The following is a 20,660-nucleotide window of genomic DNA, read 5'->3' as shown; positions in this document are numbered from 1 at the left end:
GGGGAACCTGGGCTAGAAAGTGGATAGAACTGGTAAGTGGAGACCCACCTATTAGTGTAAGGATCCTGTGCTTTTCTCATGGGAAATTGGAGACCACTGTGGCAGCACTGCTCCACATGCCTGTTGGCTTTGACCAGCAGGTTTCAAAATCTGTCAGCTAATGGTGGTGGTGGTGGTTAGTGTTTAACGTCCCATCGACAATGAGGTCATTAGAGACGGAGCGCAAGCTCGGTTTAGGGAAGGATTGGGAAGGAAATCGGCCGTGCCCTTCCAAAGGAACCATCCCGGCATTTGCCTGAAACGATTTAGGGAAATCATGGAACACCTAAATCAGGATGTCTGGAGACGGGATTGAACCGTCGTCCTCCCAAATGCGAGTCCAGTGTGCTAACCACTGCGCCACCTCGCTCGGAGTGTCAGCTAATGGCTACAGGGTCAAACCCAATTTTTCTGAGTTGTGTCATGGTGGCCAAATATGGAGATCTGTAGGGTATCAACCTGTTGAGATTGAGGCTGCTTTATACAATTCGATGCAGGTGTAAAAACCTTCCACAGTTAGAAGTCACAATAACGTCAAAAATGTTAAAGAACTTGATTATTGGTTAGATGACTGGATAGGGTTAGGTGGAGAGGGGGCTGACACCCTGTAGAGCAGGGGCAGCCAAGAATTCAACTGGCAAGCCATTCCCTGGCTCACGTGCCATAGTGCTCAGACTGGCTGCACCCTTCCCCCACTGCCATGCCATGCTGTCAGGGCTTGAGGAGGGGGAAGAGGGAGAAAACCCAAACATGCCATATTTAGATGGCAATGCAGTCACACTGCATATGATTTGGTTTCATATTTAATATTTCTCAACAATATATATCACAAATGAAAGAAATGTTCAGTATTATTTAATTACTTTTGGCATGCTGAAGGCACAATTTTTATCTGATACAAACTGTCAGCATATGGGCAGACACAGACAATTTCACAGATATTTGCATTTAAGTTACCACATAGCAGTGACTTATTTAGTTCCATAACTGAAAAAAAACAGCTTTCACACATATCTATTAATTGAAATATTGTAGCACTTTTGCAACCTCATTATGGAGGCCTGGAAACTCTACCTGAAGAAACCAAGGTAAACATTGAAATTACACTGCAGATCAATCAATCATGCGATCTGCACATGCACACGGACACTTTCAACTGAAATGGCAAACAGTCTCAAAAACAGCTCGAAAATAAGACTGGAAATGGCCTCAAAATGTATAGAAAATTATCCTTGTAATTTTTTTAAGGCCATAATGAATTCTTTGAAACTCCCATATTTTTTAAAGCCAGTGAGCTTAGGGAACTCGAATGTATTTTTGTCACAATTTATCCCTTCTACAATGTGATTTTTTTTTAAATGCATCCCCATCAAATCATAAATACGTTGTTTTGCATCTCGCAGTGTCGTACTGTGGGCAGTGTGCACACAAGTAACATAAAATGTGAGGTCTGCAATCCATTCTGGATGTTCTAACTTTAGTTTCTGCACTCTGTTTTCACTTGTAAATTCAATTATCAATGTACTTTGTAATAATATATAAAATCTCTATACATCTCATTCAGTTCCATCGAAAACTGTTGCAACTGACAGTGGAATAATCCACTTCAGGCTATGAAAGATGTTCATAGGTTCAGTGGCTGGTTGCACAAAAAGAGGTAGTCTAGTGATCTGTCATCAAAGGCCTTTGCAATTGAATAGGAGTGGCAGAAGAGAGGGGTGACAGGGAGCAGTCACATAATCAACAGGTACCACAAATTTGCTATGAAACGATTTTACAACACTGTGCAGAAAGATTTAAAAATTTAGTTGACAACAAAAGAGCAAAAAATTACAGTGATTGACCAGATGGGGTTCATTGTTCTGTACATCAAGAAGCACTTGTTGATAAATTTGTTAAAATGGAGCACATGATGGAATTGATGGTTGAATAGTAAAATTCCTGAAGTCTCACACATTATACCACTGTCACTTGCAACAGTTTTCGATGGAACTGAATGAGATACATAGAGATTTTATATATTACTGCAAAGTACATTGATTAACTCGAGAGGCATCCCTGCTGCGATTTTTCAATTTAAAACCTGCTATTATTGAACTTACAAGTGAAAAAGCATCAGTATTTTACAGGGATGTATGGCACCTGACATTTGTAAGCACAAGCATTATTGTCTTGCAACCATACACCTCAAGGGGAAAGGATAGTTCCATGAAGAGATTGATGGTGTAGTTGTGAGATCCCTACTATCATCAGTTACAGCAGGCACCTTTATTGTGATATTCAGACTGCATAACAGTACCATAATGTTTTCAGTATACAGATAATATCTTCGTCATCTGCCCAATGGTGAAGTGGAACTAAATAACTACCAACATAATCAAATTTTCTTGTTCTCAATGTGAATGTGTACAAAAAGCCTGACTGGCTAACAATGCCACAGAGTTTACTGGAAACACACCACTACTGACAGGTACCAGTACTCCACATCTCACCATCACCCTCGCCACGCACATCTCACCATCACCCTCACCAGAAGAATTCTACACTGCACATGTTGAAAAAGAGGGCACACTGAGTCAGTTGTCATATGACATTTGAAGGCAGAATTGCAGACACTATCATCTACTTTCAGAGCCAATACCAATGAGACTAGAATTATACACCACATTTTGGTAATGCAAAATAAAGCCTAAACAATCTCTTACCATGTGTGTAAGGAGTCTGCAAATGTATGGGAAAAGTTTTTATTTGTGTGGCCATTAAGTTGTTCTACCAAACAAATAAGAGAATCAAATATGTGTTTGGCTATAAGGAGGATACATCTCACAAGCTTCATATGCCCAACTACAAAGTCAGTTGCAAGTGCAGAATGATATTCATCACAAAGATAGAGAGACCTATTAACACACACCAAATGGAACACCTACAGTAAATTGAGATAATCATCTTGCCATTAGATTGTAGCATACGGTCTACTATATCCATATATAAGTTGAAGGTTTTGCTCTCCTGGAATTTTCTCCACAGCTATGAAATGACATTAGGATCAATTCAGCTACCATATTATCCTGCAATGATTGTGGGAAGCCATTTATCTGTCAGTGATTCACTCAGACATAATATAATCCAAATGTGTTTACTATGCCTTTCTGCTTCCCTACAAATCAGATATCATGTGTTAAATGCATACAACTAACTCTTATAATGATGCACACAATATTTGCAAGTACGGACTGTAGCAGGCAAACTAAGCAGTATTGTAATAGTGTCATGCATGTCTCATTTCTGTGTTGTGGCACCCTGGTTTAGTGTGGATATTGTTGCCATGATGCTATGTTTATCTGTGAATTTCAAAATTACCTTCACTTATGAATATGAGTTCCATATAAAGGACCTCCATGTAACTTAGGTATACCTAATATTTTGTAACTACTTTAAGACACAAAACCAAGGTTTTTACAAAACTTTTAAGCCCAATGGGTTTTTGTAAACAGAACACTTATGAAAAGCACATTGATATAAAGTTTGTTAAAGTTTACAGCAAAACTTTTCACATGAAAGGTGCACAATATTGCACAAATAAAGACAAAGATTGTGATACAGTGCAGTATTACATCCAATTCCTTGTAAACATTATTATAGTCACATCCTTAGCTGTCTTTTAGGGCATTCCTGCTATTTTTTTCCATTAAAGTTTCACAGCAAACTTCAACAAGCATCATAACACTTTACTCATCTCATTAACTTTCAAGTGCTGTTAAAAACTATATAACTTAATTTACAATGAATAGCATGCGCACACACCCTCACACACACACACACACACACACACACACACACACACACACACACACAGTATCAACTTATTGTTTGGTTCCTTACGATACATGTTGCACATCTGTTGCAAATTACTTTAGTATGGAAAAATAAAAGCAGCTGTTATATAGGGCACAAATGTTATAAATTAAATCATCATGTTAATTGATGGCCACACATAATTTGAAAGAATATTTAACTATGGAGTAATTTTGTCAGGTAAAAAATAAAAGCAAAGATAGCTAGTTTCTCAAGCCAGGTTTCAAAGTGTTGTAACAGTAAGAAGGGCTAGTCAGAACATTAAACATGTAGAAAATTTATTTTTGTTCTAGCCACAAATAAATATAACAGCTAATGTGAAATTGTGGTTTAAACTTGGTTAAAGATAAATAAAGACTGTTCTTCTCATCAACAAGTAGGGAAAGTAGTGAAGGTACTAACACACAGGAAGTTGATAGGCACTCTAGCTTTCACTAACAGATGTTCATTTCTGTTTCATTAAACAGGCACAGTGACAAACAGAAAAACTGGAGAAATCTGGAAAAGTTAACATAGTGATGGCATGAATCAGGAATACAGATCTGGAGAGAGGCAGAAGGAGTGACTTGAAACAAAAGCAGTCACCCATTTCTCTTTTCTTCTTCTTGACACAAATAATTTTCCATGAAGAAGCTCTAAGAAAATGAATATCTGACTATGAAAAGTCAATCCACTAATAGATTTCTAAATGTCTGCCTGGACTATTGGTAAAGGTCAATGTAATAACTACTTTATTTTTTGACATAGTTTAGATAAATACTCAAAAATGTGATAACATTTGTAGTAATAATTATTTTTCCAAATGAATTTGATCCTGATCTCTTATAAAAGGAAGGAGAGTTGGGGTTTAGTGTCCTAATGATGTAAAGGTCAATAGATATACAACAAAACCTCAGAATAGAGGATTGTGTTTTGATTATTGTACCAATACAGCGCATATTTAATGCAATAGAGGAAATACCATCACTCTTTGTGACCTTATGTAATGGAGGACATGAACTTTGTTCTGTACTATGTCTTATAACCAAAGGAAAGTATTATGTGACTTTTGACAGGGTTCAGATTTCTGAAAATAAACTGAGACTGAAAATGTCATGTTAGAAAGATATTACTCTGATCTAATAAAATGAGACAAACTTATTCTTTAAAACATATTTTGAACATAAGGTATATGAAACAACTGCATACTACATGAAACAACTATACTTACAAGAATTTTAAAGCATTCAAAGAATATCCCAAGCAAAAATATTTAAAAATAATGTACAGAACATAATATCAGAAATATGAAACAGAGAGAGGAAATGCAGAGCTTGATCCAGGTGAATGCAGAAAGAAGCATGAAGTGTTGTCAAGATTATATCAACCTTTTAATAAGAAGAAAGAAACAAACAGAAACCGTGACCAATAGCCCCTCAGAATAACAAGCAGAAAGGTAACTCAAATATTAATTTTCACACTGGAGCGACAGTAGCAGTAAGAAGAATTGAGTTACTGCTGTAAAGCACTTTATTAAAATCTGTTGATTTGTTGCATTTAAGGAAAAAGTATTTATTACGCACAAAATTGAACAGAAACTGGAGCTGAATATTGAATTACCTTCTGTGGCTCCACTTTCTTTATTGCCTCAGCCTTCTTTTCTGGCACTTTCTGTTCTTTCTTTTTCTCAACTTTTTCCTCCACTTTCTAAAGACAACAATGAATTTAATTGTAAAATAGTATCACTTGTTTATTAAGTAATTTTGATATACTTTTTGACTCAGTGTTTATGGAACTTAAGCAACTGATTATGAAAAATGAATCTTAAAACAGTCCAAGCCTTTTTTTTAAATTTATTTCTGGTGATTGATTTTGGTGAAATCTTTTTTTAACCCAAATGCAAAGAGTCCACTAACGTCTCATTACGAATTTTGGTGAAAATGGTTTAACCAAACCGGTCACCAGAAATAAATGTAAAATACATAAAAATTGGCTTGGACTGTTTCAGGATTCATAATGATATAATTTAAATCCCAAAGAATTCTTACACTTCCAGAGATTAGATCAGAGATTACATATTTTTCATTAAAGAGCTCTTCATTATTGCAGCATCTGCGTTACTGCAGCATCTGCGTTACAGACACGGAGTTAAAGTGCTATAATGGAGAATTATTTAGAGACTGAAAGTAACTGGAACATTTAAAGCATAATCACTAAAACTTTCTTGGTGTTTGCAATACTGCAGATCAAAACCACTTGCTGTAAAAAGTTAGACTCAGAATCTTTTAAATAGTTCTCACTCAGACTTTATATCAGTCTGTATGGTTTTAGCCAAGGATCTTACTGACTTTGTAGCAAAATATGGGACACTTTGTTTTCAAAAGTTCCAAAATACATCATCCAAATGAAATTTTTTTTCATGTATATAGTCTTCCTATTTTCTTATATCTCAAATAGTACTATTTAAATAGAAATGCAAATACTTTAAAGCGTTTAGTAACCTCAATTTTCATAATATGAATTCAAAATGAAATAAGGTTATTCCAGACTGAAATTTTCACTCTGAAGCAGTGTGTGTGATGATATGAAACTTCCTGACAGATTAAAACTGTGTGCCAGTCCGAGACTCAAACTTGGGACTTTTGCCTTTTGCACCCAAGTGCTCTACTGACTGAGCTATCCAAGCATGACCAAGACCTGCTCTCACAGCTTTACTTCCACCAGTATTTAATCTCCTACATTCCAAACTTCACAGAAGCTCTCCTGCAAAACTTGCAAGACTAGCACTCCTGTAAGAAAGGATATAGCGGAGACATGGGATAGCTACAGCCTGGGGGATGTTTCCAGAATGAAATTTTCACTCTGCTGTGGCGTGTGCACTAATATGAAGTTTATTTACAAGACTAAAGAGTTGATTGTGATATCTGGAATATTTTGAATGAGGCAATAAAAATCAAACAACTGCTAAAGGACTGCAAGCTTCCTGAAACTTGGTGGGAAACAATGTCGAAAATAAAGATCAAGACTGGACCCATTCTATCTTTCTGATACTGCACCACACTTGACAAACACCATCATAGGACATTACAAGATCTTGAAACAAGCAGAATTTTACCTCAATTGATAAATGATTATAAGATCCATTACGAGTAATTTGTAAATGTAATATATGAATTCCATCCATTTTCCTAGTGCCACAACAACTAACCTTTTTTATTTTATCTTAGTTCTCATTACAAAACGTAAGTACAGTCTTCCAATGAGAATGATAATGAGTGATTACTGAACTGTGACCACGTCACCAATGTGTAAATGCAGCCATGTAATTAAATATGGAAAATCATCATGGAGACCCGTAGCATACTAAGATATGACTAAGCAGTCAGTAATTAAATAACAGTTGAGTGTATGGCCAAATTAAAAGAATTTATTATTATTTGAGAAAGAAATAATGGAGGGATTACAGCACAGCAGATATCAACACAGGGAAATCATGAATTATAACAGATGATAGCAAAGGCTCTGTGACTCTTTGGGTCAGCTGTTCACTCAATGTTACCGTGATCAGCTTGATGCCATATCCCTGATGACCATACATTACAAAGGTGCAGACATAAATGATGCCATCACCACTTCATTTGAATTAGTTAGGAAAACGTGACTCATTGGTGCTTGATTGCTAACAAAAGGTCTGTTCTTGCTCCACCACACCATGGATATGCATCTGTATGTTTAATGCTGACAGTTTTTTACTTTGTTGCATTGTGCACAGTGTCATTTGCGAAAGCAAGTGGTAGTACTTGTGTTATGGGAAACATGGATTAATGATTTATGGTGGTACTGTCTTCCTACACAGTCTATGCAGCTTCCAGTGTTGCGCTATTTGCTGAACTATGAAGCCATCTTTCGTTTTAATGTACCAAATTACCACTCACATATTTTATTAGCTTGGTTTGCAGAACATTGGAGAGACTTCGAACATCTTGAATGTCCAAAATTCACTAGCCTGAAATCCTATTGATCTGGACATTAAATGTAAGCCCATACCCAGTACCAATATTGGAGGTCAAATGTAATGCAGTGTGGATGGCCATACCACAAAGCAGCTAGTGGTGTCTTATTACAATGCTGTCACTGTTGTACACATAGTAAAATGATGACTTATACAGTACCAGACAGGTGGTGACAATTCAGTGATCACCCATTGCGTTATTGTCAATGAAATATCAAGTTACCTTTTCTGGTTCTGGTTTCTCTTCAACTTTCTTCTCCACACGCTTCTCTTCCTTCTTTTCCTCTTCTTTTTTCTATTATGATAACAGAAACAATCAAACACAATTAAAAACAATATTATGAAACATAATTTGAATGTTATATCCATATTGTAAGACTTGTAACTGGCTAAATAATCTGTGCAGATATTATAACTGCAATGGAGAATTTAAAACATGACTTATGTTGTTGTAGGAACAATAAACAGCTGCTACACACTTAGATCAGTAGTAATAGGTAATTAATAAATTAGACTGAAAAAAGGTTCAGTCTTTGTACTCAACATTCTTTTGCATGCCACATGGAACTGTTGCAATGTGATATATCCTCCTCTGTTAGTGTCTCAGGTAAATTATTAAATGACACTTGAATATTAAGAAGAAAATGGATTATTGGGGCGAGGCAGGGTCAAACATTGTGTCACTCATAAACAAACTTGTAAAAATGTGTTTAGATGAAGATCTTCTTCACAGTTTGTCACAAACATGATATATGGAACATGTAAGTAATTTACCTGTTATGGCATAAAGAGCAAGTTTGCATCCTAATGTGCTATACTATTGACATACACAATGAAATATTTGTTACTTTGGCAAAAGCAATGTGTATGACTTATTAACAAAAATGTTGTTGGCAACTAATCTAGATGTTTTGCAACTTACCTTTATATGGAATTTATCATTCACAGGAGAAATTAGTGTATGGAAACGTCTGAGTGTCAGTACCATATGGAGTGAAATGGATTTGTTCTGACAGCTGGAATTGTTATACAGAAATGGAGGGAGCAGTATTGTACTGATTACATTTAAGTATTAAAAAATGTTATACACCATGCTGATCATTAAGCTCTATCAGCTCAGGAAAAACGCTGTGACATATGTGTACTTTGTGTCTATGGATGTTTAGCAGAAAAATTACTTGGAATTGTTATAATGAAATTTTGTACTACTGTAAAGTGAATTCTACTGTACCTTCTCTTCAACTTTCTTCTTTTCTGTAAAAAATGGGAAAATTAAATATTAATTAATCAAATGAATGGAACACATGTAATAAATAAATCTTGCTTATTTTACACAACTGGCCCTAGTGAGCATAAAAGTCATGGTTAATCAGAGTGCAACAAGTGGTATTTGGACTTAAAAAAAAGAGACCAAAGAAGAAACACATTTCCTGGAGATACTTGATCTCCTACGGACCACTTGTAGTTTTATAAAATTCTGATAAATACAGCACTGACTAGAAAAGTAATGAATATAATGATTTCCCCAGATTTACAATGTTAAGGATGGCTAGAAATGTAACACATTTGCTCAAGATAAGAGCAACAGAAAAATCGAGTATAAAAAGAAATCAGTAGTGACACCTCTAGTTTACAGCTAAATATAACAAAATATAAAATCACATAAAGGAAGCTACTACCAAAGCTCTGTGCTCAAAATACTAGAAGGGAGACCATACAAAATAACTGTCTGTGGTTAAGGTGAAATTAAAGTATCACATGTAAGGAAAAAACAAATAATTCAGAAATGGAGATTTGAATAAATGAGCAATTAAAAGTATTTGAGAAACACATGAGGAATTTCCTGTAGTTGCAAATATATGTTTACTAAAAAAATTTACAATTTACTGCGTGGTTTGCAATCTATTGCCTGCTAAACAACAACCTTACACTATGGTTAACTTTCATTATCAGTGATAACACAGACTCACAACTAGTAACAAATACTTTCAACTGTTCACCACAAGCTGCAGCATGTTTGCTGACATTGCACACTGAGATTTGTATCCCAGTAAATAACTTTATCTGCCAATGATACATCTCAACTCTCTCTTTTGATTCCAAATGACTCTGAGACATCTTGCTAGTTTATACCACACTGGAAACTGCCACAATTCTTCCTTTCGTGCTAAATCATCAATCGAGTTCCTTTCACTCAATATATAGCCTGTATTTAAATCACTTCTCTATTTAATTCAAGAACCTGGTTCCCTTTGATCCAGAGATCATATAGGTCTCTAAAGGAAGTGTGCTTGTGCCATTACTCTTCTTCATTTATGTAAATGATCTTCCCAATGGCATTTAAAATAAGACCATCCTTTATGCTGATGATACAAAGATTGTGATAAAGGGTGCACATTTAGAAGACTATGCTCTTAAAGCTGGAGGGGTTCTTTGTAATCTTGATAAATGGTTTTGCAATAATAGATTAGTGTCAAATCACAAGAAAACCAATTTTATCTGTTTTAAAAATAGCAACACTAAACAACTGTCGTATCATAAGCTCCACTCAGTTTGTTTTGACATCAGGAAGTTAAGTGAAATTGTCAACATGGAAACCCTGATAAAATATTACTATGCATAATTTTATTCCAGTATGTCCTATGGGATTGAACTTTGGGTTAGTGCATTAAATAGGAATAAGATCCTTATTATACAGAAAAAGGCCATTCGCAAAGGAGGTATACCACTTTAGATCAAAACAACACTGTTACAACACTGTAACTTCATCAATACTGTAACTTCATTTGCTTTAAAATTTGGTAGTTGCAAACATCTGTCATTTGGCTGAAGTCTTCTGGCTTCTGCCAACTGAGAAATAATGAATAGCAGTTGTTACGGCACTTCTGTGACAAATCTCTCTCTCTTGACAGCACAATTCCCTTTTCTTCAGTCACAATGCAATTTTGGCAGTCTTAAGATGTTAGTAAAAATATTTTCATATTAATAAGAACTCTTTTTCACTATTTTGCAGATTACACTAAAGATCTCTGTAAGAATAAGATTATAATGGAAACATACCTATCACTTTAAGATCCGCTGATGAGTCTGCTTTTCCATATTCATTGGCAACAGTTACTTTGTATGAACCGGAATGTTCTTTTTTACATGATGAGATTGATAATCTTATATACTGTCCATCAAAGCTCGTGCTGATTTCAGAGGATTCTCTGATTATTGTCGTGTTCCTGCAGTGTCAACAACACAAATTTCAATTGAGAAACATGTACTTTTGTTTTTCAGTGCCTATGTAAAGCACTTAAGCTAATTCTACAAAATGCAAAAAGACAATGAAAAGTCATTATACACACAGTTAAATATTTAAAGAAAACCTTATAAATAAGGACTTTTCAACTGCAGCATCACACAAATACATGCTAATAGATAATTATCTTTGAATTAATTTTGACTCATTCAGTGTCTTTTCTCATACACATGAAATCTTGTAATCTGTCTTAAATCTGTATTACATAAAAAAAATACATTAATGTACTGATTTCTGGAAGAATAACTGTCTCATCCTTCCGGCAATGCATCCACAACTTGAGATTATAATGATTAAAATGACAAAAAGAACAAATTACTCTCACTGTTTCAAGGGGCACAGTAGGCTTATCATTGCAATCATCATTCATTCTTGTACAACAGAAATCTGTTAACTTTAAGTTAGAACTAAAATTTATATCATACAAAGTTGCCCTCTAAATTCACTGGATAGTTTATAGCTGGAATTCTTTACTACAAATACAGTATTTAGAGTAACTCTGTGCCTTATCACTGTCATGATTATGTGAAGTACATGGTTCATATGCTTCTAGATTACTCTTACTCTAGCTCTGGAGAGCTGCTGAAAGAGAGACTTTTCCTTATTTCTTTCCGGACACATAGTATTCATGTCCCCCCCTCATCTCTCTCTCTCTCTCTCTCTCTCTCTCTCTCTCTCTCTCTCTCTCTCTCTCTCTCTCTCTCTGTATGTATGTATGTATGTGTGTATGCATTTAGGTGCACAAAAAACACATTTATCTGAAAAATACACTCACATTCAGAAAAAAACAGCTAGAGATAGGACATTCATATTCAGGCATCGACGTGTATAAGGCGCAAATGGTATCCTGTGATACAGCCATCCATTCTACATTCAACTGGTCCCAAAGTCCATCTGTGGTAGTTCGCAATGGGTCACAGCACTGCACCTGTCATTTCACCATATCCCACGTTTTTGATTGGCGACAAGTCTGGTGATCTGGTACGGCAGGGCAAAAAGCTGACATACTGTGACACCAAGAAGGCATATGTTCACACAGCAACAAGTGGTTGTGCATTGTCTTGCTGAATAATGGCATCTGGGTTGTTGTGCAACAAGGCTATGGGTTGCAGGATGTCATCCACATGGCTCACACTGGTCACAGTGCCTTGGTCGTGCACTAACTGAGATTTGTGCTTGTTCCCAATAGCACTTGAGTTGTAGGCCTTGAATTGGCACTGTACATCTTGTGCAAATGCAGTCACTGTGATGCCAATCCCCCAGTCTGCCATAGCTGATGCCATTCCTGTCCTCAGTGACATCATTCCATATGCCATTGCCATCTAGCACATTTCTGCTCATTCATCAAAAGTAGACGGAGAAGTGGTCAATGCACACATAGCCCATGCCATAATAAATGGTGACGTATTGTCACCCCTGACAGTGTATGATGTGTTATACTGCTCCACTGTTATGCCAGAGCTGAAGAGAATGCACATCTGTCCTGCAAAGCCTTTTGGATGAGGTGTCAGTCTTCTCGGTAGATGGTCTGGGTGGTGTGACCTGACCCATCTCATCGTGTTCTACGGCCTTCTGTGAACCATTCTGCACACACCCATTGCACTGCCCAAACACTTCTTTCTACATGAGCAGCAGTTTCCCAGACAGCCGCATCATATTCTCTCAAGCCAATAATGCCTCCTCTTTCAAACTCACTGATTTGACAGTGTGGTTTGCACATATGTCTGCAATGCATCCTGCATGTCTGCTCAAGTCACACTGATCCATTACCTCTGGTTTATAGCAACGAGAGCTGCAGGTACATTTTACTGGTAGGCGGTGTTGAGCTGCAATATCGATGTTGACCTTGAACCCGTGAGCCACCATGGTTCAAATGCTTGCCATTTCTGCAAAACATACTAATGTACATGTCCTGTGACTGTGAAAGTCCTATTTCTAATCAGTTTAGGCATTCTCTTTTTTATGAACATGAATGTAATTCAAGAATAAATTTTTCAGTTTACAGGAATATCTACAAATGTTGCAAATACTGAATGAAACTTGTGCACATATATAACATTACAGCCAAAATAAATTCCTTTCTCAAGAAGTGAGAAATTCCTCTTTTGATATTCTATTTATAAACATTTTATTCCACTCAAAAAAACAAGCTATCATTAACAGCCACATGTGCATTTTGCAAGCCACTATATGCTGTCTGGCCTCAAAACTTTGAGGGTGTTATTTTCTGTGGGAACAAAAACACATCTTCCTTTCAAGATTGTTCAGAAACCTCATAATAACAAGCCTGTTCCAAACTTCACAGCTACTGCTTTCATCTGATCAGTACTATAGTCAGTTTTGTGTGGTAACGGAGGTTCCACATACTTGAAAAATGATTGTGAAAATATTGCACAAGAATTTTTTTATAATATTTTCCTTTTCTCTCAGAATCTACTGTTCTTTAATGGTAGTCATCATCTCCAATGTACTTCTACGCTTTCTGTAACTCTGGGAAAAGGTATGGGGTATCAATGCAGAACCTTGGAATCAGGAGTCATATGCCACTACTTCCCATCTTCTTACTGGCTAAATTCTAGCGATGATAGTTTCTTTCCCCCAGCAGGATCCAAATTTACCACCTTCTAGTCAAGCACCACCACACTCATAAGCATTAGTAAACTTATCTACAGTGCTGGTTGATAGAGTTGAGTACTTCTCTACAACAGTTGACGATTTGCTACATTTTACTTACTACTGTTCCAGTGGTTGCAAATTCAGGAAACATGAGTACAGTCTTATTCTGATCATCAATATGCATCCAGTTTACAACATCATAAAATTAAAAAATGTGTCACAATATGCATATAGGAAGGCTGCTTGTAAATGTGTATATTGCCTCCATATCCTTAGAAGTCTGTATTTAATATCAACTAACCCACTGAAAAAGAGGGACACTGAAACTAATGTTTGTACTTTATAAACTGACATACCTGTACCACGTAACTTTCACTTTCTTGTCTATAGTAACCAGCTTTGCAACAAATTCAATAGATTTTCCCTCTTCCGAGCTCTGTGGAACAGTTCAAAGCTGGCATTAGTGTCTACACAGAAATGTCTTCATAAACATTCTTATTTCAGGAATACAGTGAACAATTTAAGGGTAAGCATGAAAACTTACAATAGAGCGGAGACCCAGAGCAAACTCTGGTGGTTGACCCTTTTCCTCCTCCTCTACTGGAATGTCAATAATTTCCACAGTCTGTGACGTTGCCTCTCCCTTTTCATTTCTTGCAACCAACTTGTAAGTACCTTTGTCTGATTCTGAACACGATGCAATCTCCAGTTTCACAGAAAATTCTCCCTGTAGATAAAATGAAATAGGTACTGCTATAGTGACAGCGCCAATGTTGATACAAATATAGAACAAAAATGTAGTATGTATTGCATTGATGTATCATATATTTCTACATGCTTACAACATCTCAAATTTTAGAAAATTGCATTAATATTAAGTACAGTCCAATAATTCCCTAAATAAATTAATTGCTCCAGTGGCAATTACCTCACCAGAATGAACACAATGACAGTAGACATTCAGTTCTGCAACTATTATGAAACACAACCTGGTGCAGATGATACTGGATAGTAGTTATTTTGTTGTGTCGTATTTTGTTTTGTTTTCTACTGTGATTATGTACAATACTAATAAAGTGCATGTAAAAACAAATAAAATAAAATGTAATTCTCATAACAATTTATTTCAAGTTCTGACAAAGAAACTGGCTGAAAATTGAGCCGTTTACCACCTATTCACACACTTATCCGTTTCTCAGTGCCACCTCTGATTAGTGAATAGTGATCTAACCCTTATTTGTATGTTATTCCTGAATTTTCCATTTTTAAAAATAAAATCCATCTTCAATGAATAGCCACTGAAGACAATTACTAGCAGCAAGTTTGTTGAGCAAAAACAAAGATGTACAGTATTAACCATTTATACAGATGAATGAGTGGATATTTTTATGATCTATCACTTATAGTATGATATGTTCATTCCTACATAAATAGCTGTTACAGTGTACATAATCAAGTAAAAAGTACAGAGGAAAATAATAAATAAGTAACCATTTATTTTCTGACAAAGAAGTAGGGAATGCTGGATTGATTGAAGGAAAATTAAAATCTGACATTCCAAGTGCTTTTTAGTATATAATTGAAAAGGTTTTTTCATTTGGAGTGTTTACAGGGGTGTTTTAATATTCTGAGCTCTATCTTTGTTACATATAACACCTGTACTCTTATTTTTAGTAACTACACCAGTAGCATAGTGATATTAATCTCTTATTAAAAATCAGTGTTGATCATCTTTCTGTAAACTCAGTGGAGATGCTGCAAGCAGGAACTTGTTCCCAGGCCATGTTTGTGCCATATGGCACACCACTGTGCAAGCATATATTGAGTCACTAAATCATAAGCCAACTTGTTGATCTATTTAAGTCCTAAGTTGATAACTTAATGGCATTTTCTTGTCAAATAGTCATAAAACAGCACTTAAAAATAAAAGTAAAAATCCATCTATTGCAAGTATGTCAAAACAGTAATCATCAGTTTAAGTCATTTTTGGTTAATAGTATACTGTTGCTGGTATGACATCTTTGCCCTGTGGGTTGCTTGCCCTTGGGCCAGAGGTCTCTCTCCTCCAGAGATTATTTACTAATATCACAAGGACATCATATGTGATAGACACCATACTGAATACAGACATTCTGCTGATACACTGTCTGTTACAGGTGCCACCAGAGGGCACCACCCATGCTCCTGAGCAGCGTGCACATCAGGAAAGCGGCGGAGCTGCTATCGAGGACACAAGTACCATCTTCACATCACGAGGTCACAGATGTACTTCCACCTGCTGGATACTTAACGCCAAGCACAGCCTCCAGCAGTAGCACTCAGTTCTGGACCTACAGCCAGCTACACTCATTGCTTTTCAATTGAGAACTCACCGAAACCAGCCTGGATGCTCCACTCTACACCATGCCATCCTCGCACTGCTTCACAGTACTACACATGGTGTGGCCCAGTGGACACAGCTTTCTGGCCGCTTAGGATGAGGCTTCCCTCAGACTTAGTATCATGTCAGTGAAATTTGTTTCTGTTACTTTCAAGTGGTTAAAGTGTTTTAAACTTTAACCTGGGAATCATCATTACTGCCACCATGTGCATCACCCAAATGGGACTAAACAGTAACTGCAATGGCTTCTGCAATTATACTGTCAGAATATGTGGTAGAGTGAATCAAGCCTGTACATGAAGAATGAATCTTAAAGTGTACATAATTAGGTACGTATTAGTGCATACATAGTGTCACGCAGTCAAGTGGTAGATCATGTACAGTGTATGAAAATCATTTTGTAAAACAACTAGTATTTATATTATGGTAATAATACTTTTAGTTTAGTACTTCAAACACATAAAGATAGTGTTGCTTAAAGTTTGTCTGGGTAATTTAAAACTTATGACTGGTTGAATACGGGATGTACTTAACTGAATGGAAGCAGCAACAACGCTCAATGACCCTAATTTTTCTCAGCAAATCACAAAAAAACACAGTCCTACTTACTAGAGATGAGACTGACTCTGTGACTAATTATCAGGGAGTGAGGATCTACTTTTTTGCAGAGAAGAATGTGTGTACTGTTGTTCTGAGGTAACTGAGCACAAGTAGAGATTACATAGAGCAATATGTGAAAAACTGCACCATAGTGAATGACTTTATTCCTTTAGCCAAAAAGTTAATTTATCACTGTAGTCATACCTCTTTCACTTGCTCCACATGCACAGAACGTCTGTTGTCTTCCTTGACTGCTGTTCTCTCCTTGAACCACGTACACTTGGGTGCAAACTTTGATTGCACTGTGCATTCAATAATCACAGTCTTCTTTTTCACTATCTTAATAACCTTTGGCTTTTCCTTGATAACAGGAACAACTGAAGGCATTTTGAAAATGATTAAAAATGCACTGCATGTACATACACACACACACTGTTTGCACTGAATAGAAAATTATATTAAAACAGTTACTCACTTTCAATGTTGAGTGTCAGGTTTGCATTTAGTTCTCCAAGGTCATTCTTTATGTTACATTTGTACAGCCCAGAATCTTCCAATTGAGGATCCTGTAAAAGAAATTTAAATGTAACACAAATACAGTTCTCCTCTGGAATTCAGAAGACTTTATGCTTTAATTTTCTCATTTCTACATACAAACTCTTGGGGAAAGAGGGGGGGGGGGTGAGGAGGAGGAGGGGGGGGGGGGGGAGGAGAAATTAACAGGTGCGAATGCCGATATTCCATGCTGATTTTGCTTCATCTGAACAAATTTAAAGTGAAAGGCAAGACAACAAAATAATTCACAGATAATTGGAAGATAATGTAATTTTGGTCATCATAATCAATGTTTTAGGAAAGTTTGCAACTCTGTCATTTATGAACTAAATAATGGAAAACTGCACCAGTTACTTATTATATATAATATTCAAGTCATAATTGGAAGAGTGTTGTCCTCGCATGGAAAGCATATTTGTTGTACGCTAAATTTTCTGACTGTTGTATGACAACATAACTTTTTTTGCTGTTTTTTGTGTACTTTGAAACAAGATAGGCTAAACAAAATATGACTGCCTTATCTTCAGAATTTAGTACTCTAACACAAGTGACAGTAACATATGGGTACAAGTTTTGTTTGTTTTCATGAGGGAAACTGCTGGTATGGATTATGAAAATAAGGTTGTTATTGTGGTCTTTAGTCTGAGTATTGATTTCATGCAGCTCCCCTCACTAGCCCAACCTGTGCAACCCTCATTATCTATTTCAATCTGCTTACTGTAATCAAGCCATGTTCTTCCCCTATAAATTGACTGCATCCATTGCCACATTAATCATTTTTTGATTTATCACACTACTTCCTATCAACTTATCCCTTCTTTTAGTCAAATTGTGCCACAAAGCTCTTCTATCCTCCAATTCAATGAAGTATCTCTGCACCAGTTACTTGATTAACCCTGCTAATTTTCAGCATTCTTCTGTGTCATAACATTTCAGCCCTTTTATTATCAATATTTCACTATGACATAAGGCTACACGTCAGAAAAATACTTTCAAATACTTAAGTTTACACTGAATGTTAACAAATTTCTCTTTCTCTGATACACTTTTCTTTCTACTGCCTGTCTGAATTTTATTTAATTATTACTTTGGCCACCAAAAGTTATTTTGCTCAATAAAGAGCAAAACACATCTACTTCTTTTTATTTTCTCGGTTCCTAATCTAGTTCCCTCAACACTGCCTGATTCAGTTTGACTACACTCTATTACACTTGTTTCCAACTTATCGATATTCTTTGTCTTTTTTCAAGACACTACCCATAGTACGCAACTGATATTCCAGGTCTTTTGCCAATTCTGAGAGAATTACAGTGTTGCTGACAAACCTTTATGTTTGCATTTCTTCTCTCTCAACTTCAATTCCTTTTCCAAATTTCTCCCTGGTTTCTTTTGTTAGTTGCTCTCTGTACAGACTGAATATCATGGGGGTCAGACTGCAAGCTAGTATCAGCCCCTTATCATGTCGTATGACTCTTAGAACTGCAGTCTGGTTTCGGTACAAGTTATAAAATAGCCTTCACTCCCAGTAATTTATCCATAATAGCTTAAGAATTTTAAAGAGTATTGTCATAATATTTTTTTCCTTAATCTATAAAATCTATAAATTTGGGTTTGCTTTTATCAGACTATCATCTAAAAAAGAGTTGTTAAGTCATTATTGCTTCAAATGTCCTTACATTTCTCCAAAACCAGATTGATTTTTGTTTGGTTCAGATTTTATCAACTGTTCCATCATCAAGCACATGACTCATGTTAATATTTAACAATAATGACTTATTAAACTGATAGTTCAGTTATACTCAAAGCTGGTAGCACCTACCTTCTTTGATATGGGCTTATTACATTCTTCTTGAAGTCTGGCAGTATTTCATATACATTATATACCCTCTGTACCAGTGAAACAGTTTTGCCATCACCGATTCACCCGAAAAGCTTACCAATTCTGAGAATATGTCTTCTACCCCAGGTGCCTTGTTTCAATTTTGTTCTTTCAGAGTTCTGTTAAATTCTTCATGCAGTATTGCTACCCCCCACCACTGCATTCATCCACATTCCTCTTCCATTTCCATAATGTCTCGAAATTTCTGTTCTTTATATAGCCTTTCTGTCAATTGCTTACACCTTGGAGTCTTCCCTTCTATGCTTAATATTGGCTTTGCATCTGAGCTCTTGATATTCATGGAACTACTTCTCTTCTCTCCTGATGTTCCTTTCATTGTGTTGCATCTATCTAACCCACTCACCTCCAGCCATTCATGCTTTGCCAATTTGCGCATTAAGTCAATTTCATTTTTTAAACATCTGTATTCCATGTTGCCAGCTTCATTTGTAGAATTTTTATACTTTACTTCCTTTCGTCAATTGAATTAACATATCATGTTATCCAAAGAATTCCTAATGGGCCTTGTCTTTTTGCCTAGTTATTCCTCTACCATGTTGATTATTTCAACTCTCAAAGTTATCCAATCATCTTCTATTGTATTCCTTTCACCTATTTCAGTCAGTTGTTAGCTAATACTTCCTCTGAAACTCTGAAAAATCTCTGGCTGCTTCAATTCATCCAGGCCTCTACTCCTTAATTTCCTACCTTTCCGCAAATTCTTCAGCTTTCATCCAATTCATAACCGATTAAATTACATTTCATAACTAATAAATTATGGTCAGAGTCCACATCTGCTCCTGGAAACATTATGTAGTTTCTCAAAATGTATGCTGTCCTTATTTTCCACAAAATCTTGTGATACATAGATTGTCCATTGGTTAGAGGTCAAGCAATCTGACCAGTCACAGAAGTGTGGCAATGATGTGGAGCATCCCTACGACACTTTCCCTGTGAAATTGTAATATATTGTCCTGGTGTGCTGAAAACTGATGTGCGAGAGTCAACTGTCCGCACCTAGTATGATGATGCCATTTATTCTTATATCATTGTTAAAGATGATCATGTGACATATGTACATGATTTAAGAGAAATATAAAACTCACCTGCATTTGGACTTTAAATTAAATTTAATGGCAACAAGTGATAATTTGTACCAGAACCGGACTCAATGCAGATTTACCAATTTATGAGAGCAGTTGCCGTAACTGCGTTGTCTATCTAGACATGATTCCCCTCCAACCCAAATTATCAACTTGTTAAACACTACATATATAGTGTCCACTGACCATTATCCTCACTGTTTGCAGCTTCAACTGATTCCCTCAAGAGTTCAGACACGGTGTGCATCTGCACTTAAGTTATCATTACTGTCAAGGCATGTATATAAAAAAAGATAAAATAATTTAAAAAATAAAAATAAAAAAGGAATTATCTGAAT

At 36.1% G+C, this 20,660-nt stretch overlaps 2 protein-coding genes across 12 annotated transcripts in view; both read right to left on the bottom strand.

The window, feature by feature from the left end:
- The window catches only part of LOC124721411 (twitchin), a 377,390-nt gene extending 371,814 nt beyond the window's left edge, over nucleotides 1-5,576 (bottom strand). For 6 of the 10 annotated variants that reach the window (XM_047246370.1, XM_047246371.1, XM_047246372.1 and 3 more), the window contains exon 1: nucleotides 5,494-5,576. The gene's annotated coding sequence lies outside the window, so the exon portion shown is untranslated. The remainder of the gene's footprint in view (nucleotides 1-5,493) is intronic. The other 4 variants (XM_047246373.1, XM_047246377.1, XM_047246379.1 and 1 more) reach the window with 3 other exon arrangements.
- Nucleotides 1-20,660, bottom strand: part of LOC124721414 (muscle M-line assembly protein unc-89-like) — a 171,703-nt gene that overhangs the window by 20,685 nt on the left and 130,358 nt on the right. For both annotated transcript variants that reach the window (XM_047246380.1, XM_047246381.1), the window contains exons 11-17: nucleotides 17,261-17,351; nucleotides 16,990-17,162; nucleotides 14,350-14,532; nucleotides 14,162-14,241; nucleotides 10,946-11,112; nucleotides 9,117-9,139; nucleotides 8,109-8,180 (exon numbers count right to left, since the gene is read on the bottom strand). In XM_047246380.1, coding sequence (XP_047102336.1) covers nucleotides 8,109-8,180; nucleotides 9,117-9,139; nucleotides 10,946-11,112; nucleotides 14,162-14,241; nucleotides 14,350-14,532; nucleotides 16,990-17,162; nucleotides 17,261-17,351 — 789 coding nt within the window. The remainder of the gene's footprint in view (nucleotides 1-8,108; nucleotides 8,181-9,116; nucleotides 9,140-10,945; nucleotides 11,113-14,161; nucleotides 14,242-14,349; nucleotides 14,533-16,989; nucleotides 17,163-17,260; nucleotides 17,352-20,660) is intronic.

Source organism: Schistocerca piceifrons, chromosome X, assembly GCF_021461385.2.
Source record: "Schistocerca piceifrons isolate TAMUIC-IGC-003096 chromosome X, iqSchPice1.1, whole genome shotgun sequence".
Taxonomy (NCBI): Eukaryota; Metazoa; Arthropoda; class Insecta; order Orthoptera; family Acrididae; genus Schistocerca; species Schistocerca piceifrons.
This window is presented reverse-complemented; position numbering and strand designations above follow the sequence as displayed.